This window comes from Leiobunum rupestre, chromosome 10 (assembly GCF_980474605.1).
Source record: "Leiobunum rupestre chromosome 10, qqLeiRupe1.1.hap1, whole genome shotgun sequence".
NCBI classification, from domain to species: domain Eukaryota; kingdom Metazoa; phylum Arthropoda; class Arachnida; order Opiliones; family Sclerosomatidae; genus Leiobunum; species Leiobunum rupestre.
Genome location: NC_143393.1, coordinates 38,526,837 through 38,545,792, shown reverse-complemented (window position 1 = coordinate 38,545,792; position 18,956 = coordinate 38,526,837). Strand labels below are relative to the sequence as shown.

The 18,956-nt window shown below is 34.0% G+C and overlaps 3 protein-coding genes across 3 annotated transcripts; 2 read left to right on the top strand and 1 right to left on the bottom strand.

Moving 5' to 3' along the window:
* The first annotated feature begins 2,154 nt into the window (after positions 1-2,154).
* On the top strand, positions 2,155-4,063 carry JMJD4 (jumonji domain containing 4). The gene is made up of 7 exons (XM_090159641.1): positions 2,155-2,542; positions 2,611-2,779; positions 2,850-2,981; positions 3,047-3,132; positions 3,192-3,385; positions 3,451-3,594; positions 3,654-4,063. The coding sequence occupies exons 1-7, from the start codon at positions 2,269-2,271 to the stop codon at positions 3,915-3,917; spliced, it is 1,263 nt and encodes a 420-aa protein (XP_090015767.1). The 5' UTR covers positions 2,155-2,268; the 3' UTR covers positions 3,918-4,063.
* On the bottom strand, positions 4,040-8,939 carry beta'COP (coatomer subunit beta'). The gene is made up of 15 exons (XM_090159640.1): positions 8,794-8,939; positions 8,319-8,543; positions 7,977-8,252; positions 7,766-7,912; positions 7,240-7,482; positions 6,965-7,164; positions 6,695-6,894; positions 6,373-6,623; positions 6,186-6,316; positions 5,915-6,122; positions 5,744-5,854; positions 5,456-5,670; positions 5,104-5,377; positions 4,758-5,042; positions 4,040-4,172 (listed from the first exon to the last, which is right to left on the bottom strand). The coding sequence occupies exons 1-15, from the start codon at positions 8,794-8,796 to the stop codon at positions 4,134-4,136; spliced, it is 2,808 nt and encodes a 935-aa protein (XP_090015766.1). The 5' UTR covers positions 8,797-8,939; the 3' UTR covers positions 4,040-4,133.
* A 249-nt stretch (positions 8,940-9,188) lies between these two features.
* Alg3 (Alg3, alpha-1,3- mannosyltransferase) lies at positions 9,189-17,682 on the top strand. The gene is made up of 9 exons (XM_090160999.1): positions 9,189-9,458; positions 9,519-9,618; positions 9,687-9,834; positions 9,902-10,062; positions 10,129-10,249; positions 12,495-12,697; positions 16,212-16,267; positions 16,363-16,498; positions 17,393-17,682. The coding sequence occupies exons 1-9, from the start codon at positions 9,236-9,238 to the stop codon at positions 17,538-17,540; spliced, it is 1,296 nt and encodes a 431-aa protein (XP_090017125.1). The 5' UTR covers positions 9,189-9,235; the 3' UTR covers positions 17,541-17,682.
* The last annotated feature ends 1,274 nt before the right edge of the window (positions 17,683-18,956 follow it).

Sequence of the window (18,956 nt, the reverse complement as noted above, 5' to 3'; positions counted from 1 at the left end):
GGTAACTATCTTTTTTGGGTAACTATCTTTTTTGGGTAACTATCTTTTTTGGGTAACTATCTTTTTTGGGTAACTATCTAAATTTGGTTATTTAAAATTGGGTATTTAAATTTGGATAAGTATTTACATTTGAGTAATAAATTTTGTAAATATCTAAATTTTGTAAATATTTTAATTCAGGTTAATATGCAAATTTGGTAAATATCTAAATTTTGTAAATATTTAAATTTTGGTATATATTTTAATTTAAATATTGAAATTGCATTTAGGTAAGTATTTTAATTTCGGTAAGAATTTAAATTTGGGTAAGTATTTAAATTTGAGTAAGTATTTAAATTTGGGTAAATATTTTAATTGAAAATATCTGAATTTGGGTAAATATCTAAATTGTGTAAATATCTAAATTTTGGTAAACTTCTAAATTTGGGGTCATTCCACGACAAATCGATCAAATTTTTTGGAATTTACCACCGTACCGTACCTTTTTAGATTTGGATAAAAATTAGTCTTAAGGGTTATTCTGGTCAATAAAGTCGAATAAATTTGGGTAAAAATCTAAACTCAAATGGGTAAATTGGGTAAATTTACTATAAATAACTAAATTTAGGTAAATTGGTAAAATTCATATCAAATGTCTAAATTTGGGTAGTTCAGGTACTGTAAATTGGGTAAATTCATATCTAATGTCTAAATTTGTTTAGATTTATCAGGTACCGTAAATTGGATAAAATTTTCATCAGCTACTGTAAATTGGATGAAATTTTATCAAGTTTTTAAATTGAATAAAATTTGAGCAGGTTATGTAAATTTAATTCGAAAAGCTTTATTAAAGGGGCTCCAAAGTTCTGTGACAAAATGTGTGTAAAGTCAGTAAAGTGCGAAATTTACGGTTGACTCTGCCCGCCTCTGCCAAGGCCGAGTGAGGGGTTGGGGGAATGAAAAGCATGCTCAATTTCTTTTGCCACCGAAATTCATATAATTTAGATAGTGAAACCATTTTTAAAACAAATATTATATTTAAAGTTAAACCATATTGTTTCAGATAATTTTTAATTGAAGTGAAATATTAGAATGTATTTATTATTAAATAGAAATAAATTTAGACATTGACCAGAAATTAGATATTTACGCAAAATTAGATATATACGCCAAATTATATATATACCCAAAATTAGATATTTACCCAAAATTAGATATTTACAAAAAATTAGATATTTACCCAAAATTGGATATATACCCAAAATTATATATTTACCCAAAATTATATATTTACCCAAAATTAGATATTTATCCAAAATTAGATATTTATCCAAAATTAGATATTTACAAAAAATTAGATATTTACCCAAAATTAGATATTTACCCAAAATTAGATATTTACCCAAAATTAGATATTTACCCAAAATTAGATATTTACCCAAATTTAGATATTTACCCAAAATTAGATATTTACCCAAAATTAGATATTTATCCAAAATTACATATTTACCCAAAATTAGATATTTTCCCAAAATTAGATATTTTCCCAAAATTAGATATTTACCCAAAATTAGATATTTACCCAAAATTAGATATTTACCCAAAATTAGATATTTACCCAAAATTAGATATTTACCCAAAATTAGATATTTACCCAAAATTAGATATTTACCCAAAATTAGATATTTACCCAAAATTAGATATTTACCCAAAATTAGATATTTATCCAAAATTAGATATTTTCCCAAAATTAGATATTTTCCCAAAATAAGATATTTTCCCAAAATAAGATATTTACCCAAAATTAGATATTTACCCAAAATTAGATATTTACCCAAAATTAGATATTTACCCAAATTTAAAGGGGCTCCAAAGTTCGGGGCCAAAATGTGTGTAAAGTCAGTAAAGTGCGAAATTTACGGTTAACTCTGCCCGCCTCTGCCAAATTTTTTTAATTATTTTTTTGAATTTTGCCATGTTAATTTACATAGAGAAATATAATATTTTAGTTGTCAAAAACGTTTTCGGTTGCCATGGTAAAACTAAAGCCCAATTCATTTTTCCCTTTGAGGTTATTTAAGTTACATGAAGTCCTACTTTAATCCCTGAATTTAAACAAAATCGATAAGTTACACCTCGGGTAGTCTCCTGGTAAGTGCACAGTGTTGCACACTGATACTCCAGCATAGTAGTAGAATAACTCCAAACGGGAGCTTTAATTCATTCATACTATTTATTGTTTAACTCTTCTTTTTAGGCAGGCTATTTATTTAAATCCCTATTTTCAGTATGGCTAATGTAACTGAGATTTCTGTAGAATCCAGCAAATTGGCAGAATTTTCACATTGCAGAATTAATTACAAAACATATGAAGACGATAAAATCCACAAACTTTCAATGAATGAATTAAGTTATCTAGATTTTTTTAAAAAGTTCATGATAACAAATAAGCCTTGCGTAGTTAGACAGAATGGGAATGCACAAAGCCAAATAGACTGGGAAATTAAAAAATGGGTGACAGATGAAGGAACACCGAATTGGAGGGCAATTTTGGAACAATTTGGTTTGAAAATACTAATACTATAATAAATGAATGAAAAACACAAATTATAAAGCATGTAAACACTTTAGGGCAAGCAATTGTACCTGTTGCAGACTGTTCGGTAAAGGAATACAACTCTCAGAAAAAGGAATATGTACTTCTTTCTCAGTATATCAAATACTGTCAGAAACTCGTTGAAGGAAATTACGATTTTTCCAAAATGCCTTGCTTATACCTGAAAGATTGGCATTTACGGCGGTAAATATATTCTGCAAAGATAATACCCACTTTTTACTTCATAAAAATTAAATTCAATCAAGATTAACAGAACTCACCCTGACTTTAATGCTTACAAAACACCAGAGTACTTTGAATCGGATTGGTTAAATTCTTTCTACATATCTCAAATGGATTTGCAAGATGATTATCGTTTTGTATACATTGGGCCAAAAGGAACTTGGTACAAAATTTCTATAAAAGTTACTTAAAATTAAATAATGAATAAAACCTATTCGGTAAATATAGGACTCCTTTTCACACTGATGTTTTTGGTTCGTACAGTTGGTCAGCAAATGTTTGTGGTCGGAAACGGTGGCTACTATTTCCTCCTGGTATTTTTTTTAACACACCTTTTTTTCACCAAATCAACCCAATTTTTTTGTTTTCACAGGAGCAGAAAAGTTTTTCTTAGATGTAAACGGTAAACTAGTTTTTGATATTCAGTCACCTGACCTAGAAGATCTTTCAAAATTCCCTAAAGCGCAAGAATATTTTGAAAAATATGGAAAAGGAATCGAAGTAATTCAAGAAGCTGATGAAATTATATTTGTCCCAAGTGGTTGGCATCACCAAGTTTGGAATTTAGTAAAAATACGATATGCCAATTTTTACATTATAAAGTGACTTACTAAATAATCGGAAAATTATAGGAAGATACTATATCTGTGAATCACAACTGGTTTAACGGATGCAACATAGATTTAATATGGAGGAACATGTGCTTCGCTTTGAAAGAAGTAAAGGATGAATTAGAAGACTGCAAAAACGATGATCACTGGAATGTCACTTGTCAAGTAAGATGTTATTGGTATTAAAATTAAAACCAATTAACATTGAATTTTGTCCTCCGTAGTTAGTTCTTCACGCTCACCATGGAATGAACTTTGCAGAATTCATATCATTATTAGACTTCGTAATCAATGAATGTAAGGAAACCTTGATCCAAATGAAATGTCAGAAAAGGATATTTGATTTGGAATGTATATTGTTTATGACAAAATTGTTAAGAGAAAATCACGAAGAAGAACTCGGAGATTTAAACCTACTAGTGCGGGTAGTTGAAATGGAAAATAGTACAAATTCCTTCCTATCAGAAAAGGGAATTATAATTACGTAACACCAACCAATTTATGCAATTTATTTACCTTGTTTGACTCATAGCCAAAGTAAATTTTGGTTTAAAAAACTACTTAAAACTAATTTTAACCTAATAAAAGCCAGTAAAAAACGTTTCCTAAATAAATCGTGTTTAAATTATTTATTTCTGCAACTTGTATCCTCCAGAAATATTAATTTGTATAATATAAATTTTGAAAATAAAAAAAAACCTCAATTAGTCATCACTTAAAAGATCTTCATCCAAATTTAATTCCTAAAGATAAGTAAATTTTGTGAATATACTATTTTGAAATAGGACTTACAAGTTTATCTCCGATTTTGTTCAAACTCTGGTGATAAGTAGACCTTGGTGTAACTTCCTAAAAGGCTGGACAAGAATGGCCTTTCATTTTGCCATGGCAAACCAAAATGTTTTTTACAACTTAAAACCTGAGTTTCTCTACGAAAATTTACATGGGAAAACCAAAAATTTTAATATTTCTCCAAAATTTAAAAGATTAATTAATTAGAAACATAATTCAGAACATGGATAAATTGTGGTAAATACACATTCAATGGTAAATTTGGGTAAATAATAAATATACTTAAATTGGGCGCAGGTTTGGCTAAATAATAAATATTGGTAAATTTTTTTAAATATGCGTAAATTAGTACACGTAATTTCCGTAGAGAAAATTTGTCTAAAAAATTTACAGTTATCACGGCAAAACTAAAGCCCATTCTTGTCCACCCTTTTTGAGATTTTCAAGTTACACTAAGGTCTACTTACCACCGGAGTTTGAACGAAATCGAATATAAACACCTCGGGTAGTCTTCTTGTTAGTTTTAAGTGTCTTACTGATATATCAATATTGTCATCAAAAGCAACGTTGTTCATTTCGAAGTCCAGTTCATCCTCCAAATTGGAGTCTTCAATGGCGGTTGCGGTAATGGAAGAAGCTACGCTTTCAATTGTTTCTCCTAAGTTTTGAGGAACCAATGGCTCGCTTTGAAGAGGAAACAATGGCTCACTTTGAAGAGGGCCCATTGACACTGAAGGAGATTGAATTAATTCAGTTTCAAAACTTAAAGATGATGGATCAGCATTTTTCATTTCTTCAACAGGGTTTCTTTCATGAGCAGCCTAAGTTAATAAATTAATTTTTATGAAAAATAAACGATGAAAAAATAAATACAATACGTACTGGCACTTTAGTATAATCGGAAGCTGGCAATTTTCCGAGACGTTCAGCTTTTAAATACTCCTCAGTTTTTAAAGCATCATTCATTCCAGGAAACAAGTTCTCGTATTCTTCAGGGTCAGCTAAAGCTTGAGCGGTTTTTTCATTCACTTTAGCAACGCTACTTTTCCATAACTTGACCACTCGCGATACTTGACTGGGTAGGTAGGTACGGGCAAAAAAGGCTGCCTCTGGTATACGTCCCGTACTTATTAAGACTTCCAAAGCCTTTTCACTTCTGAAGTGTTAAAAATATAGTATAAAGTACATTATATTTATAAAATTTTAATTGTGCGCAAAAAAATTTGAAGCTTACTCTCCAAGAAGGAAGTAAGAAAGAAACGAAACGTTGTTCTTTCCACTGGCTTCGGCACTTTGACCCAAACGGTGAACCATTTGCGCATCACCGGAAGAAGTTGCCAAAAGTAAAAGCCCACCGTAATCCTGGGCATTATGTAAACATTCCTGTGCTAATTGAAATTCGCAACGAGACATGGCCAATTCCGCTATTTGTTTCCATTTTTGTTCAGTCTATTTTGGGAAAAAATAAAGTTAATAAATCTGTTTTTCCTTTCCTATAAGTTTCCCAATGTAAAAGAAGTACCTGAGCTTCCTGCGCTAACTGATACGAAGTTTTTAAATCTCCTAGCTGAAGAGACAATTCGAATCGGTGCTCCGGATCAGTAGATACGGCCAAAGCTTGAGCTTTGAAACCCTAAGTTCAGGAAAATAGTGGTTAGAATTTAAAAACAAATAATATTTAAAAATATCCTACTTGTTTTTCCAGAAAATGGGCCACCCTGGTCCTTTGCTCTTTTGGAATGGTAGGTAAAACTTTATCGGCAGTTTCAAAGTCTCTTCTCATGACTGCAGTTTGATATTCCAGAACAGATAGGAGCAAAGAAAATGACACAACGTTCAATTCTTTGTCACCCAAATACAGTCTGTTTTCTTTGGGAATGTAACCCAAAAGATACATTGTTCTATGAAAGATAAAACATTGGTCACTGCAATGTTAATAATAGACGCAAACGTGAAATAATTACCTGTCCAAATGGGCTATGGTAACAATTTCTCCTCCAACATAATAATTTAAACGATTAACGCTATTAGTATAAATAAAACAATCTCCGATCCAAAGACCAGTCTTAACACATTCTTGCACTTCACCCAGTACCTATATTTTAAATATACTTAGTTAAATAAACAAAAAATTTAAATAAAATAATTTACATCGAAAGATTCCTCAATGCCATCTTCCGTTATTCCTTCTTTAGTCTCCTTGCTTTTGTTAACAGCTTCCGCTGAATATTTCAAAATGTAGAAAGAATCTTCCGTAGAAATGCAAGCCAGTTCACCATTTTCGGACCAAAAAACGTGTTTTGGTGTTATTTCAATTCTTCGAATAAGCTCTAACGAGTCCCACTCGTAAAAGGCTAAACCACTAACGGATTTTACACCCAGCATGAAACCACCATAGATACCTACAATAAAAACAAACAATTTCATTATTAGTGGATTGAAACTATCATAACTTCTTGAATTTTATCCTTACTTTCAGCCCCAAATTCAGGCTTGAACGCCTTTTTTTCTTTAAAGTTCTTGAAAATTTTTATTGAAGTTCCATTTTCCCGGACAGCGTACTCCGAAGAATCTAACGCCCAAACAAATTCTTGGGCCGAACCAAAACTTTTATTCCTCAATGCCATTGCGGTGTAAATAATGTATTCTCCATCTCCACAAACAACCACAAATCTTAGGTAAAAACATAATTTTCAATTAACATCACTTCTCTCGAGTATCTAAGGTCGCAAAAAAAGAATACCTTCCATTTGGATTATGAGAGATAGTTTGCGGGTAAATTTCGCAACTGCCCATATCCTTCACTTGCAATGGGAGTCGTTCTCCATCTTTGATATCAGCATCCGACATTGCTTTTAAGTTAGCCTGTTGAATTTCAGAATGTTTGGCCCAAATAATTTTCCCAGAAACATCCATGGACATGGCTGGTTCTTCTCTACCCAACTGGAAACAGATTTAAAAAATAATAATAAATTTAAAACTAATATTACTCTAAAACTAATATTACTCTAATTTCACCTTAATAATAATGCTTCCTTCGTCGTAACCAAGGGCAATGCTGTTTGAACCTTTCAAACAAGAAATGGTCCAAACTCTTTCTAATCCATAATTCAGAGTACTTTCGAGTCTATATGTATTGGCATGCCAAATTTTGACAGTTCCATCTTCAGAACCAGTCATAATTATGGGTAATTCCGGGTGAAATGTCACGGATGATATATTCTGAGCATGGCCTTCCAGGGTTTGAACGCAAGTTTTATTCTATAATTAGAAATAAATTAATATTCCAACACCGGATCTCTTTCGGAACAAAGCTTCCAGTTATATACATGGCAAACACTTGGGGCCCTCTAATCTCAATTTAGTTTTAATTTCTGCTCTTGTTTTATAAAATATTAAAATATAATTACTTGGCATTAGTTATCTCATTACTTTTTTTGTATTTTGTACCTGTTCATATCATTCTGTACCGATGCTCAAACATAAGCCGTGTTATGTCTTTTTGAGCTTCTCTCTTGCAATAAATAAAATAAATAATAATTACCTGATAATCCCATATTTTTACGAGTCTGTCATCAGCTCCCGAAATCAAATAAGGTTTTTCACCACCGTGATAATAATCAACGCAATTGACACCTTTCTCATGGCCATCTAATGTGAAATTGGGACTACTCGAACCAAGTTGCCAAACCTCAAGATAAAAGAGGTAAGATTAGAAAACAAAAATTTCACCAAAAAGTGACTAACAAATTCACCTTGACAGTCCTGTCTAATGAAGCACTGGCAAATGTATTGTTATCTTTTGGATTAATAATTATTTGCATGACATAATGGGTATGGCCGTCAAAGACTTGACTGCAGACCCACTGACGCTCCCAATTCCAGAGTTTAATCAGCATGTCATCACTTGACGTTAAAATAAATGGTTGGGTAGGATGTACCGCTATGGAACGTATATAATCTGAATGGGCTTCAAATACGTGAACTCTCTCTAGAGTGTTATAATTAAAAACTCTAATTTGCATATCATCCTAAGAAAGCAACATTACATAGTTTAGTTAAAAAATATGGGTTATTTCTAAAGATTCAATACTAACCGAACCCGATATCACCCAGTTTTTCCTCGGAACAAATTTTGCAGCTCTGACTGGTAGATCACACACTTCAAAGGTTTTGACTAATTGCTGGGTTTCATGGTTCCAAACATGAATATTGCCATTGTATAAACTAGCCAACATCCATGGTTCTGTAGGATGAAGATCTACACACTTTACACGATCAGATCGCGCAAGAAGCTTTCTTTTGACATCAAGTTTCAAGGGCTGTAAATGTAGAGTGTGACTTGATTTGACAATTGATTTACAAAATTAAATTTAATAATGAATATTATTATTCTTAGTTAAATTGCTTAGGTTTACATTACATTAAGGTATCAAGTCAAGTAGGCTTACATGACAGGTACTACATTAATTTTAGTATTAAATAAACACAAATGGCTTTGAAATACCATTTTTTAGAAGAGTACGTATTTAAAAAATATCTATAATATATTTAATTATGAAAAATACTTACCATTTTCAAAGTTAACCCTATTTAAAGCCAACTAACAATTAATTAACTCTCAGGCATTCAATCATTGACACGCTAACACTAGTGACGAGCCACTTAATTTAGTGTTGCCAACTGTTTCAACTAAATAGCCCAATTTTAAAGAAATGTAGCCCAAATTAAAATAAAGTGTAGGTTTTTTGCAGGTCAGTACAATTCTCATACCTTATAAATTGAATTGAAAGTTATTAGAAGAGAAGCTTTTCAAAACTTAAAAAAATAGGCAAAGAAAAAACATGTTTCGTAATTTTTTTATATTTAAAATCTAAGTTTTGGTGTTTAATAGCCAATGGGCGGTTAAGGGGCGAGCGATAGCCCGGCGATGGCTCGCGAAGAATCGTCTGAAGATCGGTCTGCTCGATTCATTCTCTTTGCGTACACCTACTTTTAGTGTGCGCCAGTCGGCATGGCTCCTGGTGGTGGAAAACGTGGTATATCAACTTCGAAACAAACGAAAATTGGGAAATTAAAAAAATCTTTAAATTCTTATTGGAAAAAATTTAAGATTTTAGGTACCACATATTCCCCCACCAACCTCCTTTGCAAACCACAACATACATGGCTTGTCGGAGCAATTTTACTTCTTTCAGAATTGTTTCTCAACTTCATAATCATTAAAAAAGTGCCATGTAAAACTAATACACACTCACATTTATAGATTCGATTAAAATAAAGCATTTCTAATTTAGACACTGAAATTGACTGGAATGCGTATATGCAACAAGTTCAGGGCTTTGTAAATGGCACACACAACTACTCCCAACTGGAAGGTGGCACTGGACCATTGGTGTAATTACGATTAATAGTCGCAGAATACAATGGATACAGCAGACCCTACATTCAAACCTATTTCTTAGATATCCAGCTGGACACGTCTACATTTTCACAGCCCTTTACTATCTCACCAACCATGGCGGAGATTTACTTCGAGCTCAGTACTGTTTCGTCTTATTCTACCTACTAACTCTAATTTTAGTGTTCAGGATATACATAAAGAGTAAAAATGCAAGTTTATCCAGCCCACCTTTACATGAGAATTCAATCAGTTAAAAACGGCTATTCTTCTTTGTAGATACCACCATATTGCTTGGTTCTCATGTGTTGTACATCGTACAGAATTCATTCCATATTTCTACTCAGACTATTTAATGATCCTATAGCAACATTGCTCCTTTTGGGTGCAATAAACTTATTTATTTCCCAGAAGTGGACACTTGGATGTGCATTATATAGGTTGGTACTTGGTTGTTTGTTTATTCTTAAATCATAGCAAAAGTTTTAATCCGGAATGTTTTTTAGTTTCGCAGTGTCTGTGAAAATGAACATCTTGCTGTTTGCTCCAGCGTTATATTTTGTTCTTTTAAGTGCACAGGGTTTCAAAACAACAGTCCAACACATACTTCTCTGTGGATTTATTCAAGTAGGAAATTATTACATTTATCAAATATTATTTATCACACCATTTTTTAACATTACATAATTATAACTATAAGTTCCATAAGTGCGTCAGTTAGTTGAAAATATTAATGAATAATGGCGTACGTCAAATGGACAAGATTTCTTGAGATCTCGTGAGCTTGACGGAGAGTAAAAACTACGGACATCAAAGTAATAAAAATTACTGCACGTACGTTTGCGGGGTAACAATACAATTTTATTTAAATGTACTAAATTGTTTATTAAAATTAACGGTACTTTGGTCAAGTGAATTCTTTTAAAATATTCAAGACTTGGGTCTAATAACTTAGTCCAAAGTTTACTATAAATTTGAAAATATTTAACATTTGGAAGATAGGGAACTGACGCACTTATGTGAAGTATTCGCGACTGAAAACTATGACTACGCCCTCTTTATTTTGCCATTGAAACCTAGATAGGTATCGGCTAAAGCAGACACTATTAGTTTTTCCTCATTGTTAATTCATAAATTTGACTTAATAAATAATGGTACTTGCGTTTTAACATAATTTTTGCATTGTTCGATTAGATTTTGATATAATATATAAGTATATTTAAGAAAAAACGTTCTTATGACTTTTTAAATTGTAGCAGATGCTAGATCATAGGCGCAACCTCGGAGAAGCTAGCGCCGTTAAGCCACCTAGACTCGTTTCAGTCGCTATATAGTCTTCGTGCTTACTTAAAATTTTGGTTACAAGTATGGCTGCCTTCAGAAGTTCTGACCCAGTTTTAAATTGAATGTATGAAAGCTGTCTCCTTGTTCAAAATTCTCTCTGTTCAACCTAAAAACATTGAAATTCAAAAGTCGTCTGTTATTTCTTCACATATTTAGTTGACGTATATTAAAGCAGATGGCGCTATATTTCCTAAGACACGAAAAAGAGTTGACGCTAAACAGCGACGAAGCACGCTATATAGTCTTTGTAGAGTCTTGGTGAATAACCCTCAGTAAAAATTGGGCATGGGTAGAATGTGAATAACGACCAGTTACCAAATAACCAAATACGACAATTATAACAAGCCGTTAAAGGGAGTAGAAACTTAATCTAAAACCCGTAACGATTTATTTTGAACGTAATTACCGCCAATCACCGCTATCTTCTAATAAACATGGTGGCAGAAGTGTGAATTTCGTTAGGTGGCGTAACGGTGCTAGCTTCTCTGAGGTAGCGCCTATGATGTAGCGTCTGCTGCCGACAAATTAAAAAACAAACTTATCAAAATATAAGCAAACGATGCAAACATTATATTAAAATGCTAGTCTCATTATTTATGCAGTCAAATTTACTAATAACGACGAGGAAAAATCTTGGAGGAATAAAACAAGTATACAGGAGTTGCGGAGAGCTGCGAAATCGGTTTCGTCAGTGACCGTGAACTCGCGCGAGACGGAGGGGTTCAAACGCGACTAGCGCCAACTGCATACGGAATTTTGGAACTATTCTCATTTTATATCATTGTTTTCGCGTCGTCTGGTTTGTTTTGAAACATTTCTAAATTTTTTGCGCCTTTTTCCAAAATGACTCGTATTTGTTTGGAGGAATAAAACAAACCAGACAACGCGAAAACAATGCAAAAAAATGAGAATAGTTGCAAAATTCCGTGTGCAGTTGGCGCTAGTCGCGTTTGAACCCCTCCGACTCGCGCGAGTTCACGGTCACTGACGAAACCGATTTCGCAGCTCTCCGCAACTCCTGTATACTTGTTTTATTCCTCCAAGGAAAAATTAATAGCGTCTGCATTACCGCTATCTATCTACTTACCTTTTCGAGAGGAGAGCAGGGCCGTGCAGAGGGGGAAAAGGCTCATAATCATGCTTTTTAGGGGCCCTGTACCATAGCGCACTATGCCTTGCCTTTGGAAATTTCATATAGAAGGGCCCGCGATGGAATAATTTGCCCAGGGCCCAAAATATCTCTGTACGGGCCTGAAGGAGACTACCTCATTTGTCCGAATAATGAACTATTTTACGAAAATTTTGTTATTTTTGGAATCTGAATCATATTAACGGCATATGACTATAGGCTTCGAGCTTAGGAATTATCCTTGGTTGAAACTTTCAGCTGTTGTGCAGAGATAATTTTGAACGAGCAGACGGCTTTCATATATTTAATTTAAAACTCGGTCGGTAGGCGGCGATACTTATGAAAAAAAAAAACTTCGCACGAAGCCTATAATATTATCGAACAACTTCTTTGACACAGATTATATTGGCTTTACCATTCTTACTGTCCGATCCGGTGGCCTACGTCAGCAGGGCGTTTAACTTTGGACGTGTTTTCCTATTTCAATGGACTGTCAATTGGCGTTTCTTACCCGAGGACATCTTCACCAACCGTTATTTCCATGTCTCCTTACTCGCCTTCCATTTGCTTCTATTGCTCATCTTTCTTTTCAAATGGAAAAAGTAAAAAAAAAACCAATTTTTTTTTAATTAAGTCTATCTGTGCAACAATACTCCAACGCGTTTTAAGCCAATGAGGAGTGAAAGTGAACTGGCCACCGAATATCTTTGGTATCGTATCGCTATGAATATTCAACTGGAATACCCTAGGTCACCTCCGGCGACGCGTGAGGCGGAGCCAATTAATAGTAACGTAGTCGAAGTAGGGCTGCGTTCAATAACTCTAAGGCCGCGTTCAGTGACGCTCAACGGAGGGGAAATGGTTAATTGACCGTTGATCTCCGTTACCAATCGTGACGCCACGTCTGTTGAACGCTTTTTTACGATTGTTGTAAATTTTATAAAATATCGTCTGCAACTAGCCTTCCCGCGTGCTGTGACGTCACGATTGCGTTTATCAACAAAAAAAGCGGCTCTTCCAGACGCTTATTTCGTTGACTCTCCGTTTGCAAACGTGACGCCAATCCCGGAAGTGAAAAAAGTTGTACAGTAGCGAATGCGCATTCAACGGTCCAACCGTTTGCTGTTACTGAACGCGGCCTAAAAAATCTCAGCGCTGAGCTCAACGGTCAGCGATTTTTTACTGAACCGGTTTTTGGACTTCCGGTTTTGACGTCACGTTGCCCGTCCGTTGAGCAACGAAGTCATCGGCTGTAAGAGCAGGGGTACGTTCAGCAGAGCTAATCGGACTCACCGATCTCTAATCGGTGACATCGGTTTCCTACTGTACGCTTTGTCGCGTTTCCGGTTTTGACTCACGATAGTCATCGGTTACTCACTGAAGTCATCGGCTGGAGGAGTCGGTTTTTCCGATGACTGACGTCATTTCTGACGTAAAACTACTATAAAAGCTACGACATTTTAAAAAACACCGATGACTGATAGCGTTTTCCATTTGACTGCTCTCGAGCACTCTAGATCACTCTGATCAACATTTTATGTTCCATTAGCGTGCTCGGATCTGCCCCGATCAAGTTTCGCGTGTTCCATTTCGCGCTCTCGGGTACTCCGAGATCGCCCAAAACCGATCTGCCAATTTCGACAGATCAACGGATCGAGATCGAGATCGGAGCAAATTTTCGCGTGTTCCTTTAGATTTTTTGGCAAAATGGCAGACCAAGACGCGAAAATTCAAATTACTAGCAGACGAAAAACAACAAAGTGCGGGAATATGTTCATGGAATGTTCCATTTGCGGTTTTACTCTAGTCGATTGGGGCGAGATCTATGACGTCAGAGACAGATTCAGAGCGAATCTTGAGCAATCAAATGGAAAACGCCATGAATAAAAGCGTTCAGCAACTTACGACGTCATAATGACGAAAAAGCTCATCGGTGGAAAATATCAAATCCATCGGGTTTTTTTCCGTTGACTGCTGCTGAACGTAGCCCAAGTTTTTCAGTTTCTCAATGGTCACGTGACGCCGCAACCATGCCGCAACAAACGATATTTTACAAAATTTACAACAAGCGTGAAAAGCGTTCAACAAGATCCAGTCGTAGCGTTAGTTCCTAAAATGGGCATGGCGCGTTATGGTTAGCTTTCCTTTTTACAGTATGTATAATTAATCTATTGAATTGAATTATTTAATTAATAATATGGCAAACACTGATTCAGGTTTTCTTCCAAAGTATCACCGAGGCTTAGCTTATCAGAGAGAGTTTGTATGTTTAACCTCACAGGCACTCGATAGAATCGCTTTCAAAAGATCGGAGTTACATTCCTTCATTTTATATTTTTATTATAGAAATGTTTATAACTTTAAACCTTATTTTTCACAAAATAACGCGGTAATTCTGCCCTCGTGAACCATGGATTAAACACCGTGAATTATCTTGCGTTAGAATGACATCATTTCCGAATTCGTTCTTATTGGCTTAAAAAAGTAAATCATTTGTGTCACGCGAAAATAGGCTCCGCCCTACGTTATCTCCGAGTATACCGTGGCTAATGATAGAATTGAATATTCATGGGTTAAATCATAAGCCTATCATAAGGTCCCCATAAGCAAAGGTCTACCATAGGGGCCCATGTTAACGGCGTTGTCCTGGAGATAAAAAAATTTACGTACGACGATAGGGTAGTAGCGCCATCTTCGTTTTCAAAATTTCAAAATCTAAAATATTATCTTACTTGGTAGAGCAGCCACGCTCTTGTTGATAAATGCCACACAAAACGCGTCTAAATCTCAAATTTGGAAAATAAATACCTTCAGAAACAAATTCTCTTATTTCTAAAAGCCAGTTTTAGGTTCCGATGAATCATTTTGCAACGATGAGTGTTAATTTTAAGTTTGAAAGTGATAAAATTGTGAATAAGCCTTGGCTACGGTGTTAAGGGCTAGCGGCGGAGATTTTCTCCCGCGTGGTTCCAAGTTTAAAAACGTTCGCGCACGCCTTCTGCGCATTCATCATGCAACGCGCGAAATTCATTTTGGGAAATGCCTAGTTGATGATGTGGCCACTAGGAGGCGCAGATTTTGAATACCTATCTCTTAATAACGGGTATGTGATCGTCAAAAATTTGACCTAGACCTTTGCTTATGGGGACCTTATGATAGGCTTATGTTTAAATAGATTCATGGTATATCCCTATCGGGGAAAATGGCCGTAACAATGTCTGCGCAAGTGCAAAGGAGTAGCGGCCATTTATAAAAAACAGTACACGCTATTATAGCTTCTCGTTTTATAAACATGGCCGCTCCTTGTTATACCTTCGCACATGCGCAGAGTGAGTTACGCATTTTATAGCCATTGGGATTCCAAGCGTCAACCGACGAAGAATATTATTCGTATTTCTGATAAAAAATACCCATTCAAATGCGAAATTTGTTAATTATCATTAACAAAGGTGCGTAATATTAATATTTTCAATTATTTTTCTTCAATCCAAAAAGATTCGAGTTATAATTTAACGAAATAAAATTTAACGCTAAGCCTTGCCAATAAAAATAATCAGGTTGAAATCATTGAGTTGGGAATATTAATCTAGAGATCCAATCAAAACGTCGGATTTCAATATTTCGCGAAACAAGTTTTTAAAAATAAGAATACTGTCGTCTGCTCCCAAATGACGAGAAAACGTTATCATTCTACCCGTGGCGCCGTCTATCTCTCAATGGTTCTTTCAAATAAGACGCGTTTTCCAGCAAAAAGATTTTTTTTAAATAATGGATGGCGCCACGGGTCATATGATAACCTTTTCTCGTCATTTTAGAGGAGACGACACATTCGTAATTTTCAAAAACTTGTTTCGCGGGGAGCAGATTTGATTGGATCTCTAGATTAATATTCCCAACTCAATGGTTGAAATAAAATCGTTTGGGAAGGCGATACGTTACCATCGTTACAACAAACAAGCCCCGCCCATGTCTGACTCAGTGGTCAGACTACCTAATGTAGTGAGATATTCGTGGTAGTTTGTGCTTATACGTAATCTTCGTCTCAGACCACTTACGTTACACGAACCTCTCAGTTGGAGGTTGAAAGCCTTTCTAATATTTTCCTTGACATCGAAGGTTACTACAACTGAGAAGCTGGTTTCCAGTAGAGACCAATGACTTGAGCGTCAACCGTATCCTCATTTTAATTTAATACTCGCGTTCATTTCAGTTAACATTTACCATTCATCCTTGGCGTTTTTTAATCCTTAATTTTAAATATGTAAAGAAATTGTATGGCCCATGTTCACTGCGAATTTAATAGGAGTCGCTTGTAGCCGTTCTTTGCATTACCAGTTTTACATTTGGTACTATCACTCTTTGGCCTACTTGATTTGGTCAGTTCCGATGTCTTTAACCACGAGGTACAACGCATTCATTTTCCTCTCTTTAACATCTAAGCTTGGTATCTCGGACATTCGTAATTAAATACACTTGGAAAAATTTAGAAATATAGAAAACACTTTGAAAGTCTTAAAATCTGGACGAATATAGATTCATAATCTCAAAATCACTATGAAAATTCGAAATTTGGGCGAAAATAAGTGATACAAACACTTTGAAAATAAGAAAAACAGTTCGAAATTAAGTGATAAAATCTCAAAATCACTTTGAAAATCCGACAATCTGCGTTAAAAAATGTTCTAAAATCTCTAAATCACTTTGAAAATTCGACAATATCCGTTAAAATTTTTTCTAAAATCTCTAAATCACTTTGAAAATTCGAAAATACGAGCGTATGCGTTAAAAGAATTTCTAAAATCTCATAATAACTTTAAAAATTCGACAATCTGCGTTAAAAATGTTCTAAAATATCAAAACCACTTTGAAAATCTGACAATCTGCGTTTAAATATTTTTCTAAAATCTCAAAATCACATTGAAAATCCAACAATCGGCGTTATATTATGTTCTAAATTATCAAAATCACTTTGAAAATCCGACAATCTGCGTTAAAAAATGTACTAAAATCTCAAAACGACTTTGAAAATCAGACAATCTACGTTATAATAAGTTCTAATATTATCTTTGAAAATCCAACAATCTGCGTTAAAAAATGTTTTAAAATCACAAAATTATTATAAAAAACAGGAAATCAGTATGAAAATCATACTTTGAAGTATGAAAAATCAGATCCGGATTTCGTAAAACACTTTCAGATTCAAAATTGCGTGTGCAAAATTGACGAATGTTCGAGCCTTCGATTTTAAGATGGATTATTTTTAATAAACGTTTCTTTCGTTATTCCCGAAATATTAGATTTTGCATTTTGGGCCTGATCGAGTTGGCTTGGAACACTTATCCGTCCACCGTTTGGAGCAGCAGTTTGTTGCATTTGAGTCATATTATTCTATTATTTCGTTTATATTTGAGGCCTGATTCTCAAGATGCCAAAAAGGTTTCTTAATAAAAATGACTCCCTCCCCATCGGCCATTTCCAAAGAAAAAACCCCCAAAGAAAGGCTTAAACCTATTTGGTTGAATGTTTGGTTCTGATTTTACTCTCTCCTTGGATTGAAATAAAAACATGATTGTTGCTAAAAAACTAACTACGCTGCAGTTTCACTTTCCTCTTTTGGTACATTTAATGGAAGCAGAAATAAATAAACCGAAGTTATCAGCCCGCGAACTCTCTCATACTAATTAAGTGCATTAGTCTAAAAATCAGAAAAATGTCAGGGCATTTTAAAACCTAGTCTTAAAATCAGGGAAATGTCAGGGCATTTTAAAAATTAGTCTTAAAATCATTGAAATGTCAGGGCATTTTAAAAATTAGTCTTAAAATCATTGAAATGTCAGGGTATTTTAAAACCTAGTCTAATAATCAGGTAATTGTTTTAAATTAGTCTTAAAGTCAGGGCATTTTAAAAATTAGGGAAATGTCAGGTCACTTTAAAAATTAGTCTAAAAATTAGGGAAATGTCAGGTCACTTTAAAAATTAGTCTAAAAATCAGGGAAATGTCAGGGCTTTTTAAAACCGAGTCTAATAATCATGGAAATATCAGATCATTTTAAAAATTAGTCTAAAAATCAGGAAAATGTCACGGCATTTTAGTACCTAGTCTAATAATCAGGGAAATGTCAGGTCATTTTAAAAATTAGTCTAAAAATCAGGAAAATGTCAGGGCATTTTAAAACCTAGTATAATAATCAGGAAATTTTAAAAATTTGTCTAAAAATCAGGGTAATGTCAGGGCATTTTAAAAATTAGTCGAAAAATCAGGGTAATGTCAGGGCATTTTGAAAATTAGTTTAAAAATCAGGGAAATTTCTGGGCATTTTAAAAATTAGTTTAAAAATCAGGAAATTTTAAAAATTAGTTAAAATCCAGGAAATGTCTGGGAATTTTAAAAATTAGTCTAAAAATCAGGGAAATGTCAGGGCATTTTAATAATAAGTTTAAAAATCAGGGAAATGTCAGGGAATTTTAAAAATTAGTCTAAAAATGAAGGAATCGTCAGGGCATTTTAAAAATTAGTCTAAAATCAGAGAAATGTCAGGAAATTTTAAAAATTAGTCTAAAATCAGAGAAATGTCAGGGGATTTTAAAAATCAGGGAAATGTCAGGGGATTTTAAAAATCAGGGAAATGTCTGGAAATTTAAAAAATTAGTCTAAAATCAGGGAAATGTCAGGGAATTTTAAAAATTAGTTTAAATATCAGGGAATTTTAAAAAATAGTCTAAAACCAGAGAAATGTCGAGGGATTTTAAAAATTAGTCTAAAATCAGAGAAATGTCAGGGAATTTTAAAAATCAGGGAAATGTCTGGAAATTTTAAAAATTAGTCTAACATCAGGGAAATGTCAGGGAATTTTAAAAAT